We start from the raw sequence: 17,855 nt of genomic DNA on the forward strand, positions 1-17,855 counted from the left end.
TGAGCCAGGGTTGGTCCTGGAATTTACTGCTACGGGATCTTACGAGACTAGAGACAGCGAGGGGACAGAATAGACCATCGTTTCCTTCTAACAAGCACGCTTTCCTCCAGCCACGACCGGGGCTAGAACGTGTTTCCTTACAAGGTTCTCGTCATCAGGTGCAGAGCAAACCGGCACCAGGAGCCGGTTCTACTTCCGGTGGGGAAGGGAAAGGGAAAGCACCACCGGAAGCGAGGAAGATGCTGTGTAATCACTGAGAAAGTAAGGGAGGCACTCGTATCCTAAAAATGCCGGATTACCTCGGTGCCGATCAGCGGAAAACCAAAGAGGATGAGAAGGACGACAAGCCCATCCGAGGTCAGTTGAGACAGGCATGAGCTCGGAGCTGGGTGGGACCAGCGTTGGCACTGGAGAGGAGCTAGATTCTCGTCCTGGCTCGGTGTTCTGTTCCTTTCTGACCCAGTAATTTAGACCGGGGCGGCAATCCCGGGCCTGCCTTCTCTCTCGTCCTCCTCCCGCTTCAAGTTGTGAATTCATCTGTTGCTGGTCAAATTTTTAATTAATTTCCATCTCACGGGAATTGAAGATGTTACGCACTCTGCAGGGCCTTACAGGCCTGCAGAAATTCCCTCGCCTGGCGGTGTTTGGTTACCTCATCCTCTTATCGAACCTCCGCCAACGGCCCCCAAAGTGTGACAATTTGGTACTATAACTGTGTAGCCAGAATCCTGAGACAACATTGTCTTTAAAATAACAACAACTTATTTGACTAGATAATGCATTCACAAGTTTCAAAATTCGAGAGTTAGGAAAGAGGCATTTTGAAGTCTCCCATCCTTGGCCCCAGCCACCAGCTTCTCCATGGAAGCAGCTAATGTTGACATTTTACGTAGCCTTGTAGACGTGTTCTATACAAACAATTCTACTTTTTTATTTTCTATTTTATTTTTACATAAATAAATCATGATCTGCAGACTTCAACATCTTTCTTTTTTAAAATATATTTTTAGAAATAATTTCATTGTAATGCTGTTTGTCTTTCTGCATCTATACAGTATTCCATCGTATGGGTGTATGATAATATATTTAATAAGGCATTGATGACATTTAGATTTCCCTGGTCACCATTATAAAGCACCTTGTTCATATAACTTCCATGTGAAGTTGTAATGTAAATTCTAGAAGTGGTGTTGCCATTTGTTTCTTTTGAGCTATTGAAAAATGTCGTTATGGTGTTTTGAAATGTTTTTCTCTTACTCTTCCCTTTTGTAACTTCAACTTTTACTAGAACCCCTTTTTCACCATTTACACCCTCCTCCCAAAGAAAAAGCATTTTCTGTCCTCATTCTACTCTAGTCTCCTTGAAAGTCTTGTAAGACTGAACATTTCAGAGGTACTAAGTACCTGTGAGAAAACCTAATCACAGAAATTCGCTATTTGATATGCATAGTGATCTATGTGATTCTCTATGTTGTTTTGTAAAATTAACAAATTTGGACATAGTTACAACTAATATGTATATTGAAATTCAGGTGTTTCTTAATCGGTATCTTATTTGATCTTTACAGAAACACTGAAGGTAAAATGGTGTTATCTCTGTTTTTCAGGTGATGAAACTAATACTAAGATTTTATTGTTTTTACAAGGTTATCTAACAAATACATGACATTTTTAGGCCTAGCCCCAGGTTGTTTTATTCTCAAACCCCTTGTTGTTCTGGCCTGCTATTCTGTGGCATCATTTTGAGTATTTTCAGTGGTTGTGTTGATGATCATTGATCACCTCAATTCTGGCAATTTCTGTTATCATTGCCCTTTAACCACCTAAGGAGTTGATACTGTTAGACTTTATTATTAACAGAAGCTACTTAATTTCTATTAAACTTCACATTTCTCTTTCCTTCACAACCTTTTGCTCTTCAGTCTTCATTATCACTGAACCTTAACCTGACCTCACTTTTGATCTGTTTCGATCTGGTATCTTATTCTTCCCTGCTCAGACTGTTCCTATTTTTTTGTGGTAACTTAGTATACGGAATTTTTGCTCATTGCATTTTTTTTTCTCTGTTTAATTCTGAAAGTCTCAGTGTTTCTTGTCTTTTCTCTGCTCATAGGCTGCCAACGTTGTTCAACAAGTCACAGAAATCTCATTGATGAATTTACTTCAAACTCAATCTTTCAGGTCTCAACTGAGAACTATTACTAATGCCCATTCACTTTGTGGTTGTTTCATATCTTTTACACATTTCTCAAGTCTTCAGTTAGTCCCGGTCTTCCTAGCTGATGATTTTTTTTCTCTCTGCTGAGAAGATTGAAAATGCACTGTTCACTTTTCTATTATCTTCCATGTTTTGTTTTGGTCCTGCCTCAAAATGTGATGTTATTTTCTGTCAAGTCTTAACCTTCCCATATCTGTTCCTGACCCTTTCCCTTCCTCCTCTAGAATTTTGTTTCATCAATTACCACCTCTTTTGTTTGTTTTCTTATGGGCTTTCCTTTTGTTCCTGTGAATATACTAATATCAATTTTATCTTAAAACCACACACAATTGGGAAGATTAGTGTTTTTGTTGTTGTTTTGTGTGTGTGTGTGTGTGTTTGCCCATGTATGGAGTGCTGGGGATTGAACACTATCATTGAACTGTAACCCCAGCCCTTCCTTGAAAAGATCTTTCTATTCTTCTATCTATCCTTTCAAGCTACAACCCATTTTCTTTTTTTATCTGAAAGTGGCTGAAAGGGTGGACATGAGAGTTATGAAGATTTGAATGTTGACTTTGCTTCTTACTTAGTGGACGAGTCACATTCAGTTTTTCTAATGTATAATGTGGAAACAATTGTATTCACTTTACAAGTTTATATAGGATTAAGTATTATATCTATGGCATTTATTTATCTGTAGTCAGTGAACTTTTCAATAAATGGCAGCTATTATTACTATTATGCTCACTAGTCCATTTCTTCACTACTGCTCCTTTTTTCTTTCTTTTTTTTTTTTTTTTTTTTTTTTTTTTTTTGGTGGTTCTGGGAATTGAAACCAGGGATGCTCAACCACTGAACTACATTCACAGCTCTTTTTTTTTTTTTTTTTAATTTTAGACAGGGTCTCACTGAGTTTTCAGGCTAGCCTTGAACTTGTGATCCTCCTACCTTAGCCTCCCAAGTTGCTGGGATTACATGCTTGTGTCACTGCACGTAGCTCTTATTAAGTTTTAAACCTCCTGAAGTTTGGTTGCTGTGTCTGTAAATCTAATTGATCATTGGTTTTTTAATCCAAGACCCTTTATTATTTTTTCAGTCCTAATCTTGATGTTTTTGACATTGTTACACTTGGGCCTCCTTTGGTTTCTCTTATTGAATCTTTCTGTTTATCCTCCCTGTCCTCACATGGTTTCTCTGCATTTTTGTTACTGGTGATTTCATTCTCATCTTGCACTGCTGCCTCTCAAATGTAATTCCCTAATCTTTTTTACTTCCTACACTGGTATCTGAATTATAGAGCCAGATTACTGTCTGCCTTCCAGGTTGCTGCTTTGGGATACACTGGTGTTAGGAGTTCCCAAGATTGTGTCCTCAGATTCAGTAAATGATCATTAGGTGGACTCATAGGACTTAGCATACTATTTTCCTTATTACTCTGATTTTTTATAGCAGAAGGATACAAAACAAAATCAGCAAAGACAAAAGGAAAATGAGACATGAGTGAAGTTCAAGGATAAATTTCAAAGGTTCGTTGTGCTTGTGGATTCACACAGGTGCTCCTAATTTTCACAGTAACAATTGTGACAGTGTATAAAATATTACCAACTAGGGAAATTTGTTAGATAGTCATTGCCCAGTTTTTTTATTGGGGACTGATCATGTAGACACCATCTGCCTACCACATACCAAATTTCACACTCTTCGAAGAAATGCAGTTGTGTTTGTACAAAGGGTTTAGAGAGTGAACTATTACTCATTGTCAGTTCTGGAAATGGTGGGAACACTCTCAAAAATTCATGTTTTCAGATACCATTCAAGGGTTAACCTTGTAAACAGAGCTTTCAGATGCCATGGTAACTCTTCTGAGAGGTAGAGTAATACAGCAAACTTAAGAAAATTGAAACTGAACTGGATTTTCCCCTCTGTTTTCATTGTTTTTTTTAATCCAAGACCCTTGACTATCCAGTCTTTCTTATGATTTCTCTTAAAAGTTACCACCTTCTCTGGGATATGCAGTGCAAAGCCTGGGCATCATTTTGATTCTTCTCTTCCTTAGCTCCTGGCATTTAGTTGCCATGTGCTGCATTTTTCTCCTCCAAGGACTTTTTATGTAGCTCTTTATTTCTCTTTTCATTGCCACCATCATATGTCAGGCTCTTGTGACCTCCAAATGGCCTCACATACTCCAATTTGTTCTCCATATGTTAGCTAATTCTTCCTAAGGTACAGTTCCTATATGTCAAGATGTGCCATGTCCTGTCTTAATTCACTCTAGCATTCTTGAACTACTTCATCAGGGCCCCAAACATCCAACTACTTAATTACTCACTAACCATACTATGTTTCAGTTAAATTGGTCTAGTTGGCAGTAACCTGCATGTTTTTCTTACTTTTACTCATGCTTATTGGGGAAGGTGGGATCCTGCCCTGTGAAAATAGCTTGTCCTTGTAGGCTCAAAAAAGTTTTTTTCTTGAAATATATAGAGTTGACTTTTGTTACTCATAGTAGGTTTGTTTTATAAATTCTAGGAAATAGGAACTAGGAAATACTGAACCATTGCTCCTAGGGGAAATACATACATATTTCACATGGAGTATAATCTTAGATACTAAAAGTGACTTATCCTGTTAGATTGTTATTTTTATTTTACAAAAAAGAGAAAACAGGTTCAAAAGTATTGACTTACCTAATGCTGTTCCCATTAGCAGATTCCAGAGTTGGGATTCAAACCCATCCAACTGGTGGCTAAGTTTCTTGAACTATATTGCGTTGCCCCACCTTCTCCATCCTGTGGTCTTCTGTATAAGAGCTGAAACAGGAGAGCATTCTGTGCATGATCACAAATGATTGCAAATGCACATTGGGGGATTTAGACATAATTTTAGTGATTACACACATTCATTAATGCAGAATTGCCATTTAATGGGGATTTACTATAAATCACCTGAAATTTCAGATAACCACTGTTAACATTTAGATGAACACCAGTTAGGGCTAATCTTCATATGTGTTTTAAAGAATTTTTATATAAAAAATTATATGCACGTCTTGTATTTTTTTAAAACCTGCTTGTTTTACTTAAAATGGTACTTCTTTTAGCTTTCTACTGTACTGTTATAATTTTTAATGATTACATTGTATTTCATTGTAATAACATAGTGTAATTTATTCAACCAAGATCCTTAATGGGAAAAAAAGATCCTTAATGGTTGTTTTGGTACATATTATATAAAGTACATAAATGTTAATCATGTATACTATGTATTCATCTACTTATTATGAATTACTTATTCATTTTCCCAATAATTAGGCCATTTCTTAAATCCAGGAACTATTTGATGGTTGGATTTATATCATTGTAATTTTACTCAAGTTTTAGCACTCAAAACAATTTGAATTGAACAGAAAAGTTGTTTGAATTTCATTTATTGTCATTTTTCTTTTAGCTCTGGATGAGGGGGACATTGCCTTGCTGAAAACTTACGTAAGTTCTTAAAATGTCTAGAAAATGTAAATGTTTTATGTTAAAATAAAAAAAAAGTTTTGGTTTTGTTCTTCCATACTAATTAGAGGAGAATGTCAGGTAGTTCACAGTAATCTTCACTGAAAAGTTAATGACCTAAGCCTGTCTAGACTAGATCAGCGCATTCAGCAATCTAAGCTGCTTATACATACTTTTTATGCTTTTCATAATTAAAGTGTGGTACTACATGGGAAAATATTTGAAATAATTTACAGAAATATTTACTATACTTATTATGTATGTAACTGAGATATGAATGATAGAGATGTTTTTTTTAATTATTATTATGTATTTGTTTGTTTATTTTATGGTGCTGGGAGTTGAACCCAGGGCTTCATGTCTGCTTAGGCAAGCACTCTACTGCTGGGCTATATCCCCGGCCCTTGAAATGGAAAGTTTAAATGCATAGAAACAGATTTATTTTTATTTGTTATCTTGCATAATGGCAAATGGTCTGGGGAAAAGTAATTGACTTAGGAATACTTCTGAAAATGGTACACACTCTGTGTTTCACTTCATGGGCTTTGGGACAATAAATACTAATAAGATTGTAATTGTTAAAAATTTTTATCTGTTGTTTAGTAAATTGTTGATATCTGGATGTTCTAATTATACTGATCTTCATCACCCAGGGTCAGAGTACTTATTCCAGGCAGATTAAGCAGGTTGAGGATGACATTCAACAACTTCTTAAGAAAATTAATGAGCTCACTGGTATGTATTTTTTAATCCCATTTCCTCTCTTTAAATGTAATGTGTTAATTATAGTAAGAGTTTAAATGCAAATTTTAATCTTTCATAAATTATAAGTTTTAAAAGAAATTATTATTCTTCCTCTGTTAAGAAATTGGATCTTACTTAACAGTCTCTTTCACTGCTTTTTTACAAGGCTTAATGCTTATGTATTAAAAAACATCATCGTCCTCTAAGCAAGTGATGTTTCTATTGATGAAGGCCTTATTTAGTAAACTCCAACAAACGCAGCAAATAAAATTTTGAATAAAAACATTATTTCACATAGTATTGCTGGAGTAAGCAGATTATTGCCTGGTAGTGGAAACTTTTCTTTTTGGGAACTTTAGCAGTAAAGTTTTACATTATTTGACCTACATGAAAGATGTCAAGTATTTCATTAAATTTTTTGGTTTGATAATTACTTTAGGGCAGTGATTTTTCAAGTTGGGTGATTTTGCCCCTCAGGCCTTTGACAATGTCTGGAAACCGTCTTGATTCTTATGACTTGGGGGAAGGCAATATTAGTGACATCTAGTGGCTAGAGGCCAAACATGATGCTGAACATCATACAACATATAGGACAGTCCCCATAACATGCCAATAGTGCTAAGATTGAGAAAGCTTATGTTAGGATAATGTATTACATTTTGGTAAATTTTGTTGTTTTTCTCTCTGTAGGTATTAAAGAATCTGACACTGGCCTGGCCCCACCAGCACTCTGGGACTTGGCTGCAGACAAGCAAACTCTCCAGAGTGAACAGCCTTTACAGGTTGCAAGGTATACACAATTTTCTGTGGAAATTTATTGTTATCTAGTATTTTCTTTTTTAAAATATTAATTTTTTGGTTGTAGTTGGACATAATACCTTTTTTTAAAATTTATTTTTTATGTGGTACTTAGGATAGATCCTTAGTGCCTCATGCATGCTAGGTGAGTGCTCTACCTCTGAGCCACAACTCCAGCCTGTATTTTCAAGCACTTTTTAGACTTAGGGATAATGCAATAGTTTATAGGGAATTTTTATTTCAAATTCTGTATAAATGAAAACTTTCTACAAAAGTATCTGGAGGTAAAATTTTATGCAATTATTCAAAAAGATATAACGTCATAAGTAAAAGATTAAAATGATACAGAAATATGCAGAGCTTATTATTAAAACCTCCCTTCTCATCTTTGCTCTCTGATTGCCTCTTCCTTAAATGTAACTACTGAAAAGAGTTTGGTCCTCCTATTCCTCTGCATATCTTTATGTGTGTATCAGCATGTAGAGAAACACGTGGAAGGTTTTTTAAGACATAACTACTCTGGTTTGGAAATCTTTCGTTATCTTTAACATAGGCATTACATATCTTTAACATTTACTTCTTTAATTTTTTTAAAAAGGGAAAAAAGAAATAATCTGTTGATACAAGCAAGAAATTTGTAATTTTGTTATACATAGTGCCCTAATTAAACATTTCTCTGTGTACATGCATACATTTCTTTTTTTTCTTTTTTCTTTTTTTAAGAGAGAGAGAATTTTTTAATGTTTATTTTTTAGGTTTTTTTTTTTTGGTTGACACAACATCTTTATTTTTATGTGGTGCTGAGGATCGAACCCAGCACCCTGCGCATGCCAGATGAGCGAGTTACCACTTGAGCCACATCCCCAGCCCACATGCATACATTTCTATAGGTTAGTTTACTAGAAGTGATTTATGGGGTCAGAGTCATTTACAGTTTTGAAAATCTGTGAAGCCAAGTGGTTTAACAGGTTTATACTCTTTACTTACTAAGAAGGTTTGAGTCAAATGCCTATTTGCCTGATAGATTTTTGCCAGTTTTATAGAAATTTTTCATTTTATTTTGTATTGCACTGATTACTAGTACTTCTTATTAAACATCTGTATTTCTTTGACATGTTTTGCTCTATTGGGTTCTTATTAGATTTTAGAAACATTCATATATTGTACATATTAATCTTAAATATGTTACATTTTTCAAAGTGTGTCACTTTTAACTTTTTGGTATATTGCTGTATGAATGTTTTAAATTTTTAGAAGGTAAAATAAATCAGTACTTTCATTGTCCCTCTTGGATGTTGATATTTCTTAGGAAAACCCACTCCAATCCAAGGCTACACACATATTCTCTAATGTTTTAAAATTTTATTTTGATTCTTATTTCTTTAATACAGCTAAAAGTTGTTTTTTTTCCTTCTTCTACCCTCCTTGTATCTCTTTCTCCATCTTTTCGTTTACTCATTGATTTTTGTTTTATCTCATTTAAAAAACTTAATAGTTATGTAATAATAGCTGTATTTTCCAATTTCTAGAGATGTTCATTTTCACTTTTTTCAGCTGATTATTTTGTTTTCTACCTTCAGGTTCTAATGAGCACATTTACTCTTTGTGTATTCTAGATTCTATATGTCAGTTTTTTCTTTTTTAAATTTAGGTATTAGGTCTTGGCCTCCTACCATGGAAGATAAGGATTTTGTTTGGGTTTGGGGTTTGTTTCCTCCCCCTTCATCCTAAAGGTGTACCCTTCCTATCGCCATTTCCTCCCAATATAATTACTGTTTTGTAATTTTGATTAGGTAAGTTTTCAATGTTTATATAATTATATCCAAGTAAACTCTATTCACAAGGAGCCAAGTAGTAAACTATGATTACTTTTTCCTTTCTTATACCACTTTTTGTTATCCCTGTTAGAATCAACTTGTTTCCCATTTGCCTGGTTTTCTATATACTTTACTAACTTTTGAGGTTTTTTTTTAATTGTCTAAATTGTTCTTCAGATGCATAGATCCATCAGGTGTTTTCTCAGCTTCCTCTTCCTTGAGTATTTCCTAGCACTTTCTGACCTGCTTTATTGCCCACCCCCAACTTCTCATTTTCAATAAATTTACCCAAGCCTTCCTCTGGCATTCCTTGCTACCCCATTTTACTTTCTACAGAACAGCGTTTAACAAACTTTTCATAAAGGGCCAAATGGTAAATATCTTTGACTTATTTATTTATTTTTATTTTTACATACATGACAATAGTGGAATGCATTACACTCATTATTACCCATTTACAGCATAGTTTTTCATAACTCTGTATAAAATTATGTTCACGCCAAATTATGCCATTATACATATATGTACTCTTTTTTTGCATTACAATTCTTATACACATATATACCACTTATCATATCTCTGTATATAAGCTATGTTGACACCAAATTCAAATCTTCATACATGTGTTTTGATGTGTCCAACTACAACTAAAAAATGATGCACATGTGGTAAATGAGAGAAGAATCAAGAAAAATTGAATCCTAAAGGAAAATGAAGAAGGCAGACATCATCTAATGATGACTATCACCTTCCACCATCCTTGCTATTCCCCTTCCCTCTCCCTTTCCCTCCCACCCCTTTTCCCTATCTAGAAATAATCTTCCTCCCATGCTCTCCCTCCCTACCCCACTTAAATTGATATAATCAGAGAGAAAACAAACTAATTGTAGACATTCATGTTTAAAAACAAGCGGGATTTGGCCCACAAGTAATTGGCTGATCTCTACTCTAGAGAGTAGAGGTAATCTTTTGTCTATTCAAGGGAAGTACAGGCCACATCTTCTGCCTTCACCTACATCCTATCTGGTCCCTGAGCCTTTGCTGAATTTGACCTAATCAAGGAAGATGTCTGCCTTCTTCATTTTCCTTTAGGATTCAATTTTTCTTGATTCTTCTCTCATTTACCACATGTGCATCTGTTTTCTTCTTTCCAAAATTTAGTTGTGTATGGTCTCTTTAATATGTGTTTATTTCCCTTTTTTTCCTTTTTCTTTTTCTTTTTTTTTTTTTTTTAAGTTGTAGTTGGACACAGTACCTTTATTTTATTTCTTTATTTTTATGTGCTGCTGAGGATGGAACCCAGTGCCTTGCACATGCTAGGCAAGTGCCTTACCGCTGAGCCAGAACCCCAGACCTGTTTATTCCCTTTTAAAAATTCCTTTCTGGTTCTAGTGGCATTATGTTTAAAGAGGAAAAAAAATGGATGCTTGCATTGAATTTTTGTGTTCAACCACAGGTCCTCGGAGGTCTTTGTTGTTTTAGTTTTTTTAATATTTATTTTTTAGTTGTAATTGGACACATATCTATCTTTATTTTTACATGATGCTGAGGATCGAATCCAGGGCCTCACACACGCCAGGCGAGCACTGTATTGCAGAGCCACAATCCCAGTCCTGTTTTAGTTTTTTTAATATGATGTGAGGTAGGTTGCTAGCTTAACTTTTTTCTGACTAAGATAGCTGTTTTCTCAGTGCGTGAGGCACTGGGTTCGATCCTCAGCACCACATAAAAATAAAATAAAGATATTGTGTCCACCTATAACTAAAAATTTTTTAAGAATCAGTAGCAGTAAAAATGTATTTAAAGAAAAAACTCATGAAAAAATGAAAACACATTTACTATTGAATTTGACATAAGATAATATGACTGTCTTTTTAGGAAAAATAAGAAGGAAATCGGGCTGGGGGTGTGGCTCAAGCAGTAGCACGCTCGCCTGGCATGTGTGCGGCCCAGGTTCAATCCTCAGCACCACATACAAACAAAGATGTTGTGTCTGCCAAAAACTAAAAAATAAATATTAAAAAAAAAATTCTCTCTCTTTAAAAAAAAAAGAAGGAAATCAAGATATAAAGGGGTATCCCTAATAATAAATAGGAAAAAAAATCAAGAAATTTGAGAACTTCCTAATAAAATGTTTGGATTTAATTTTCCAGGGGTATGATCATTTGAAAATTTGATTGCCTGGCTAAAATTGAGTGGATCCTTGGGGCTGAGCATAGAATGGAATCTTTAACAGTGGCCCAGTTTCTACAGTTCAGTTCAACTTTATACTTGCTCATTAGTGTCCTACATGTCCTGATAATCTAGTTACTTGAATTCATTATTAGTGGTTTAGATTTCATACTCTAATCAAGCCTTTTGCTGTGTTAGGTGTACAAAGATAATTAATGCTGATTCAGAGGACCCAAAATACATTATCAATGTGAAGCAGTTTGCCAAGTTTGTGGTAGACCTCAGTGATCAGGTGGCACCTACTGACATTGAAGAAGGGATGAGAGTTGGGTAAGATTTCTATTTACAATAAATACGCTTCTTTTATTAAAGACATCAGGTCACATTCATACCTTGGCTTTGATATGAATGAATGAATACAGTGCCATGTATTAATAATAATATAGTACAGTTGAACAGCCTTTCTTTTCCATCCATCTACTCCCTAACTTCCTATCATCTTTCCTGCTTCCCACTCTTAACTTTTGCTTTTTCTGTGTGGTTTCAAATGTCATAAAGCAAGTACATAATTTTTACAGTTGAATTTACTGGTCCATTTAAGGTAGGTAACATGGTATAAGTAGAGGAAGTACTTGCTTAAAGAGAGTTACAAGGATTGAGGTAATGTCTACAGAATACATAATAAACCACTCAGTAAATTTTGTAAAATTTCCCCTTCCCCTTTGGGTCTAGGGTTTCATTGCATTTGTGTAGGTTGTTTGCCATGTCAGGCTGGTGTTTTAGTGTCCTAAGTTTTAATGTTTCTCTTTGCATAACTGTGTTTCTCTTGCTTGCTTAAAGTATGGTTTGAGGATTAAAGACTAAACATAAAGGCCCTTAGAAAGCTTAAAGAATATGTTAGTGAGTATGTTTTTACCTCCTTAGTGTGGACAGAAATAAGTATCAAATCCACATTCCACTGCCTCCTAAGATTGACCCAACAGTTACCATGATGCAGGTAAGAAACTCTGGGAGGGAAAAGAATTGGTTGGCATGGCTTCTAATACAATTGAATTCATTATTCCCAAAATTTAAGTATATAGGCATGTATCAAAAAATTGCCAAAAATTTAAAAATAATTTTTCAGATGAGATAGTCCTTATCAACCTTTATTTTACTTGTTTGTCTTACTTATTAATGTCATAAATATATTGTGTCCACCTATAACTAAAAATTTTTAAAAAATCAGTATCAGTAAAAATGTATGTATAGAGCAAATAATTCTAGGACACTGGGCAATGTACTTCATTTTTATTAAAATTCTTATTTATAAGTCTGATTTTTCTTTTATGATATTGAGTCTACTGTACTGGACTAGTTAATCAAAAGTCAGTAATTATTTATGAAGCAATGTTATTGCTCTCTTAGGTAGAGGAAAAACCTGATGTCACTTACAGTGATGTTGGTGGTTGTAAGGAACAGATCGAGAAATTGAGAGAAGTGGTTGAAACCCCACTACTTCATGTAAGTAATTTCAGTATTGCATTCACATTTTTGTGTTAGAAAGATGTAATAATCTTTTGTGTATTGAGCACTAAAATTGGTTACATATTAGAAAGCTGTTAAGGTTAATATTTTCCTGAATGAAAATTTTTGAAAGGGTGGGGAGGTAAGTTACAGTATGTGAGGCACTGGGTTCGATCCTTAGTATCACATAAAAATGAAACAAAACGAACAAAAAGGATGAAATGATTAATTTGTATTTAAAAAAAGAAAGACCTACTATTTAGATCAGTAAAGGAAATTGAGATGTTACCTCTAGCACTAGGTTAAATATGTTATAGGTTAATTATAGAAGAAACTACGTATACTAATGACATCAAGAGGAAAAAAATTAAACTTAGATCATGAAAAATTAGGTATTAAATACCAGATAATACTTTCATTCTTTAAACACTAATTTTTCTTAAGGAAAAAAAAATATTTTGTTCATAACTGTTTATAAAAGTTCATAAAGCACCTTTAAAAACCATTCAGGATGGGCTGGGGATGTCATTCGGTGGCAGAGTGCTTGCCTAGCATGTGTGAGGCACTGGGTTTGATCCTTGCCACCACATAAAAATGAAACAAAACAAAAATAAAGGCATGCTCTCCATCTACAATTACCCCCAAAACAGCAACAACAACAAAAATTCAGCCTTAAATATTGATGAGTCTATTTTACATCTTATAGGTAAAGTAATATTTCTTATTTATATCAAATTATAAATTATGGGCCTAATATTGATGTAGACATAGTCTTATTTTTATTATACAGAAATGATAAATGAAAAAATTCTGTCTCTGTCAACAGCCAGAGAGGTTTGTTAACCTTGGCATTGAGCCTCCCAAGGGTGTGCTGCTGTTTGGTCCCCCAGGCACAGGCAAGACACTCTGTGCCAGGGCAGTTGCTAATAGGACTGATGCTTGCTTCATTCGAGTTATTGGATCCGAACTTGTACAGAAATACGTTGGAGAGGTAAAGTAAATTCATCAAAATCAAAGAATATATAAGTCTGTTGAAGATGAATGAAATTAAAATAGTAATTCACATTTTATTATGAGGGATTGAGGCCTAAAATTTCTTGAGTGTGATTGTAATTGGTGATTGAGAAATCCAGAAGTCAGAAACCTTCACTTGTGGTCATTTGGAAAAAGACAACTATTTATAATTTGACAAAGACGCCCAGGTGCAGTGGTGTACCCCTGTAATCCCAGTGACTTGGGAGGCTGAGGCAGAATGATCGTGAATTCATGGTCAAACTCAATAAGTTAGCAAGGCCCTCAATAGCTTATTGAGATCCTGTTATACAATAAAAAATAAAATGACTTGGGGATGTGGTTCAGTGATTAAACGTCCCTGGGTTCAATCCCTGGTACAAGGATTGCACATTATACAAATATGGTTTGTGAGATAAATGACCCAGAAATGCTTGGTGAATAAAATTTTATTTCAGGGACAGTGTTTTATGGTCTAATGAGAAAAGGAGAACATCAATTGCCTATATGTATGTATGTATGTATGTGTATATATATATATATATATATATATGCGCACCTCTATATATTTAGGCACTAACTAGGACTATGAAACCTAAGAATGATAAGTATACTTGAAATAAGAATTAGAAAAGGAGCCACACAAGTAGAGATATACTTTGATTTTCTGATCCATGTTCATAAATCAAATTTGATAATTAGCAATTCCAAGTGATAGAGCAGATGCTTTTATTTCCTTAAGTTAGTATTATTTAACAGAATCATGAAAAAATAATATTGTTTTGAGGCTAACAAGATCAATTTGATGTTAGTAGTTGCAAACTTCAATCTTTAAAAAGATTTAGGTAAAGATGGTTGAGAATACTCTTTAAGAGTTTAAGTAGTGAAACTTTTAAAACATAACTTTGTACTTTTATGTTAAAAGATTTAAAAACCAACTCTGAATTAATAAATTAGTTTTTCTCTTTAGGGGGCTCGAATGGTTCGTGAGCTTTTTGAAATGGCCAGAACAAAAAAAGCCTGCCTTATCTTCTTTGATGAAATCGATGCCATTGGAGGTATGAATGGTATTTTAAAGAACTTCTTTAGGATTGGAGTTCATAAGAGCTCTAAAGTGATATGTGTTAAAGTTCTATTATGTTCATCTTGTGCAAAATTTTAATTCTGACTCCTTTATGAGCTCTGGGACCTTTAAACCACAGATCTACTGAAGAGTAGGGCTAAACCATAAAGGAAAAAAGAAATACTATATAGCATTGACATTTTTCAAAACCTTTATTTTTGTACCGTATCATTATTGTGACACATATTTCTGCACTTGCATTAATAACTCCTACATTGAGATGAGTTGTCTCTTAATGTGAAAGCTCTTTGTTATAATTTGATTGGTGGTGATTATTTTAGTTTACATAAGTTAGCTTCATAGATTTGATGAGATAACAGTATTAGTAGTCTAGGTAACTTACTAAGCTTCAAGCTCCAGTTTGCTCAAATTATAAAGGAAATGATAATTCCTGCCTTATGGGTTTTTGAGAGGTTAAAATTAAGTAATGAATGTGATAGACTTTGAAAACACTCAACTCTCCTATAGGCATTGACTGTTGTTGTAGTCTTTAATACTCCTTAGTGGCTGGAGAAGTATCACATTTCCATGTAGTTAATTGTTATTTAATAAACTGAATGACAAAAATGACTTGAACTATTTGGGTAATGATGTTAGGTGGTTTTAGATTGCATGGGCATTGTTGGGTTTGGACATTGTGCCACTAATGTTTTCAAAGGCCATTATTTGGCTGCAGTGTAATGATGTAATGTTCTATTCTAATATCATCTATAACAAACCTTATAATGTCAGGGTACTTTGAGGCTCTGGTTTCCAAAGTAGATTGTGTAGAAAAACATTGTTTTATATAGGGTATAGGAAGCAAACACTAAAACTTCCTTTTGTATTTTTAATCTTTATTTAAATGTCCATTTTTGGTGTTTTATTAATGTATACATTAATAATATGCATTTATATAACTTATAAGTAAAAAAAGTATATTTGCAGGCTGGTTTTTTTCCCCCTTTTTTGCTATTCTGGTTGAAATAAGACATGAACCTAGAGTATTTTCATATATCGTTCAGCTTCATAATAAACTGCTGTGGTTTATTATATTATGGATTTAGACATTTTAAAGGAAAATTTTGAGAAAATTAAAATAGTATGATAATTTCCTGCATATAGTCAAACATCCATGATAGTGCTTAACCATGATAGTTGCCTTAACCAAGTATCAAACAATAGAGGTGGTTAAGTGATTTATAAACAAAATTCCTTAAAGGTCTTCAAAATAGTATAAAGGAGCCAAGCATGATGGTGCACCCCTTTAATTCCAGCTACTCAAGCAGTGAGGCAAGAATACACAAGTTCCAGGAGACTCAACAACTTAGCGAGACCCTATCTTAAAATTAAAAAAAAAAAAAAAAAAAAAAGGTACTGGTACTGGTGATGTATCTCTGTGGTAAAGTGCCCCTGCATAATTCCCACTACCTAAATTAATTATAATTAAACTTTAAAGGAGACAATGTTAAGTAAATCTGTGGTGAATTCTTTTAAAAGCAAAGATTCACTTTCTAATTAGTTTTGTGTACCTGATTTGCTTCAAAGTAAGATGTGCATTTGTGCTAGAGGTAATTTGAGCTGAGATTGACAGTACCATTAAGTAGTGCTACTCTTGGTTCTCTTGGTGGACATGAAATGTTTTTCTCTTGTTTTCTTAGGGGCTCGGTTTGATGATGGTGCTGGAGGTGACAATGAAGTACAGAGAACAATGTTAGAACTGATTAATCAGCTGGATGGTTTTGATCCTCGAGGCAACATTAAAGTGCTGATGGCCACCAATAGACCTGATACTCTGGACCCAGCACTGATGAGGCCAGGGAGATTGGATAGAAAGATTGAATTTAGCTTACCTGATTTAGAGGTAAGAAAATGATTTCATTTTAGAAAAGGAATTCTTGATTTTTTTTCTGTGGTCCCCCCCCCCCCCCCCCGCATTTTAATACTTGTCGATTCCTTCATTTTTAGGGTCGGACTCACATCTTTAAGATTCATGCTCGTTCAATGAGTGTTGAAAGAGATATCAGATTTGAATTGTTAGCACGACTATGTCCAAATAGCACTGGTAAGAGAAAAGGTGTTGTTTATTTTGCCAGTCTGTCTGTTTGGGCTACTATAATTAAGCGTTTTTTTTCTTTTTGTTTAACAGGTGCCGAGATTAGAAGTGTCTGCACAGAAGCTGGTATGTTTGCAATCCGAGCACGGCGAAAAATTGCTACTGAGAAGGATTTCTTGGAAGCTGTAAATAAGGTCATTAAGTCTTATGCCAAATTCAGTGCTACTCCTCGCTATATGACATACAACTGAGCCTCAAAGGCTTTCAAATGACAACTTCAGTTAGAATCTTGTTAGTACCACCTCACAAAAAAAATAAATGGTTCAAAAATTGTATGCTTTTCCCCAGATCTCTTTTTTTCCATAGTGTAAGTTATTGGTATATGGGCAAAAAAGCTTGTTACAATGTATGTTGACTTGTTTTGATCCACCACCATTTAAAGGCTTCACATTATTATATAAAGTGCTTGCTTAAACTATATATATTCTAGGGTTATGGTGGCTGGTGGCTATATCATTATATCCTCCCATCTCCCCAGTGAAGAAGATGAAATGGATCTTGAATTAATAGATGCAAAAACTTTTCCTTCCTAATTTACTCATTGGTAGGGCTGGGATTCAAATCTAAGTTTGTTAGCTCCTTTACCTATGCACTTATTTTGCTCTTCTGCCCTCCATTAAAATAGGTCATCTACATATTGACCACATGCATTGTGATAGTTTTCCTCCACCATGTTGAATAATAAACTTTTGGCCAAACCTTTTTTAAAGTGAAAAAAATAATTTGATAAATGTTTTGCTTTGCTGTTTGGCTGATTTCAAATTATCCCAGAATTGGTGATTTTTTTTTAATTTATATATGACAGCGGAATGCATTACAATTCTTATTACACATGTAGGGCACAATTTTTCATATCTCTGGTTGTACCCAAAGTATATTCACACCA

General features: G+C 34.4%; 2 protein-coding genes across 5 annotated transcripts in view; both read left to right on the forward strand.

Annotated features, from left to right (window-relative positions):
- The window catches only part of Pmpcb (peptidase, mitochondrial processing subunit beta), a 42,668-nt gene extending 42,342 nt beyond the window's left edge, over positions 1 to 326 (forward strand). For all 4 annotated transcript variants that reach the window (XR_013435162.1, XR_013435163.1, XR_013435161.1 and 1 more), the window contains one exon: positions 159 to 326. The gene's annotated coding sequence lies outside the window, so the exon portion shown is untranslated. The remainder of the gene's footprint in view (positions 1 to 158) is intronic.
- Psmc2 (proteasome 26S subunit, ATPase 2) lies at positions 217 to 17,242 on the forward strand. The gene is made up of 12 exons (XM_005319466.5): positions 217 to 357; positions 5,648 to 5,685; positions 6,357 to 6,438; positions 7,138 to 7,237; positions 11,433 to 11,564; positions 12,159 to 12,231; positions 12,642 to 12,737; positions 13,567 to 13,731; positions 14,722 to 14,809; positions 16,515 to 16,717; positions 16,822 to 16,918; positions 17,003 to 17,242. The coding sequence occupies exons 1-12, from the start codon at positions 288 to 290 to the stop codon at positions 17,158 to 17,160; spliced, it is 1,302 nt and encodes a 433-aa protein (XP_005319523.1). The 5' UTR covers positions 217 to 287; the 3' UTR covers positions 17,161 to 17,242.
- The last annotated feature ends 613 nt before the right edge of the window (positions 17,243 to 17,855 follow it).

Source organism: Ictidomys tridecemlineatus, chromosome 2 (assembly GCF_052094955.1).
Source record: "Ictidomys tridecemlineatus isolate mIctTri1 chromosome 2, mIctTri1.hap1, whole genome shotgun sequence".
Taxonomy (NCBI): domain Eukaryota; kingdom Metazoa; phylum Chordata; class Mammalia; order Rodentia; family Sciuridae; genus Ictidomys; species Ictidomys tridecemlineatus.

Bases quoted from the DNA above. Each gene is read 5' to 3' on its own strand.
- Psmc2 (XM_005319466.5), top strand. From the start codon at position 288: ATGCCGGATTACCTCGGTGCCGATCAGCGGAAAACCAAAGAGGATGAG. The intron at 12,232-12,641 runs GTAAGAAACTCT...TTGCTCTCTTAG, and splicing joins CAACAGTTACCATGATGCAG to GTAGAGGAAAAACCTGATGT. The intron at 14,810-16,514 runs GTATGAATGGTA...TTGTTTTCTTAG, and splicing joins TGAAATCGATGCCATTGGAG to GGGCTCGGTTTGATGATGGT.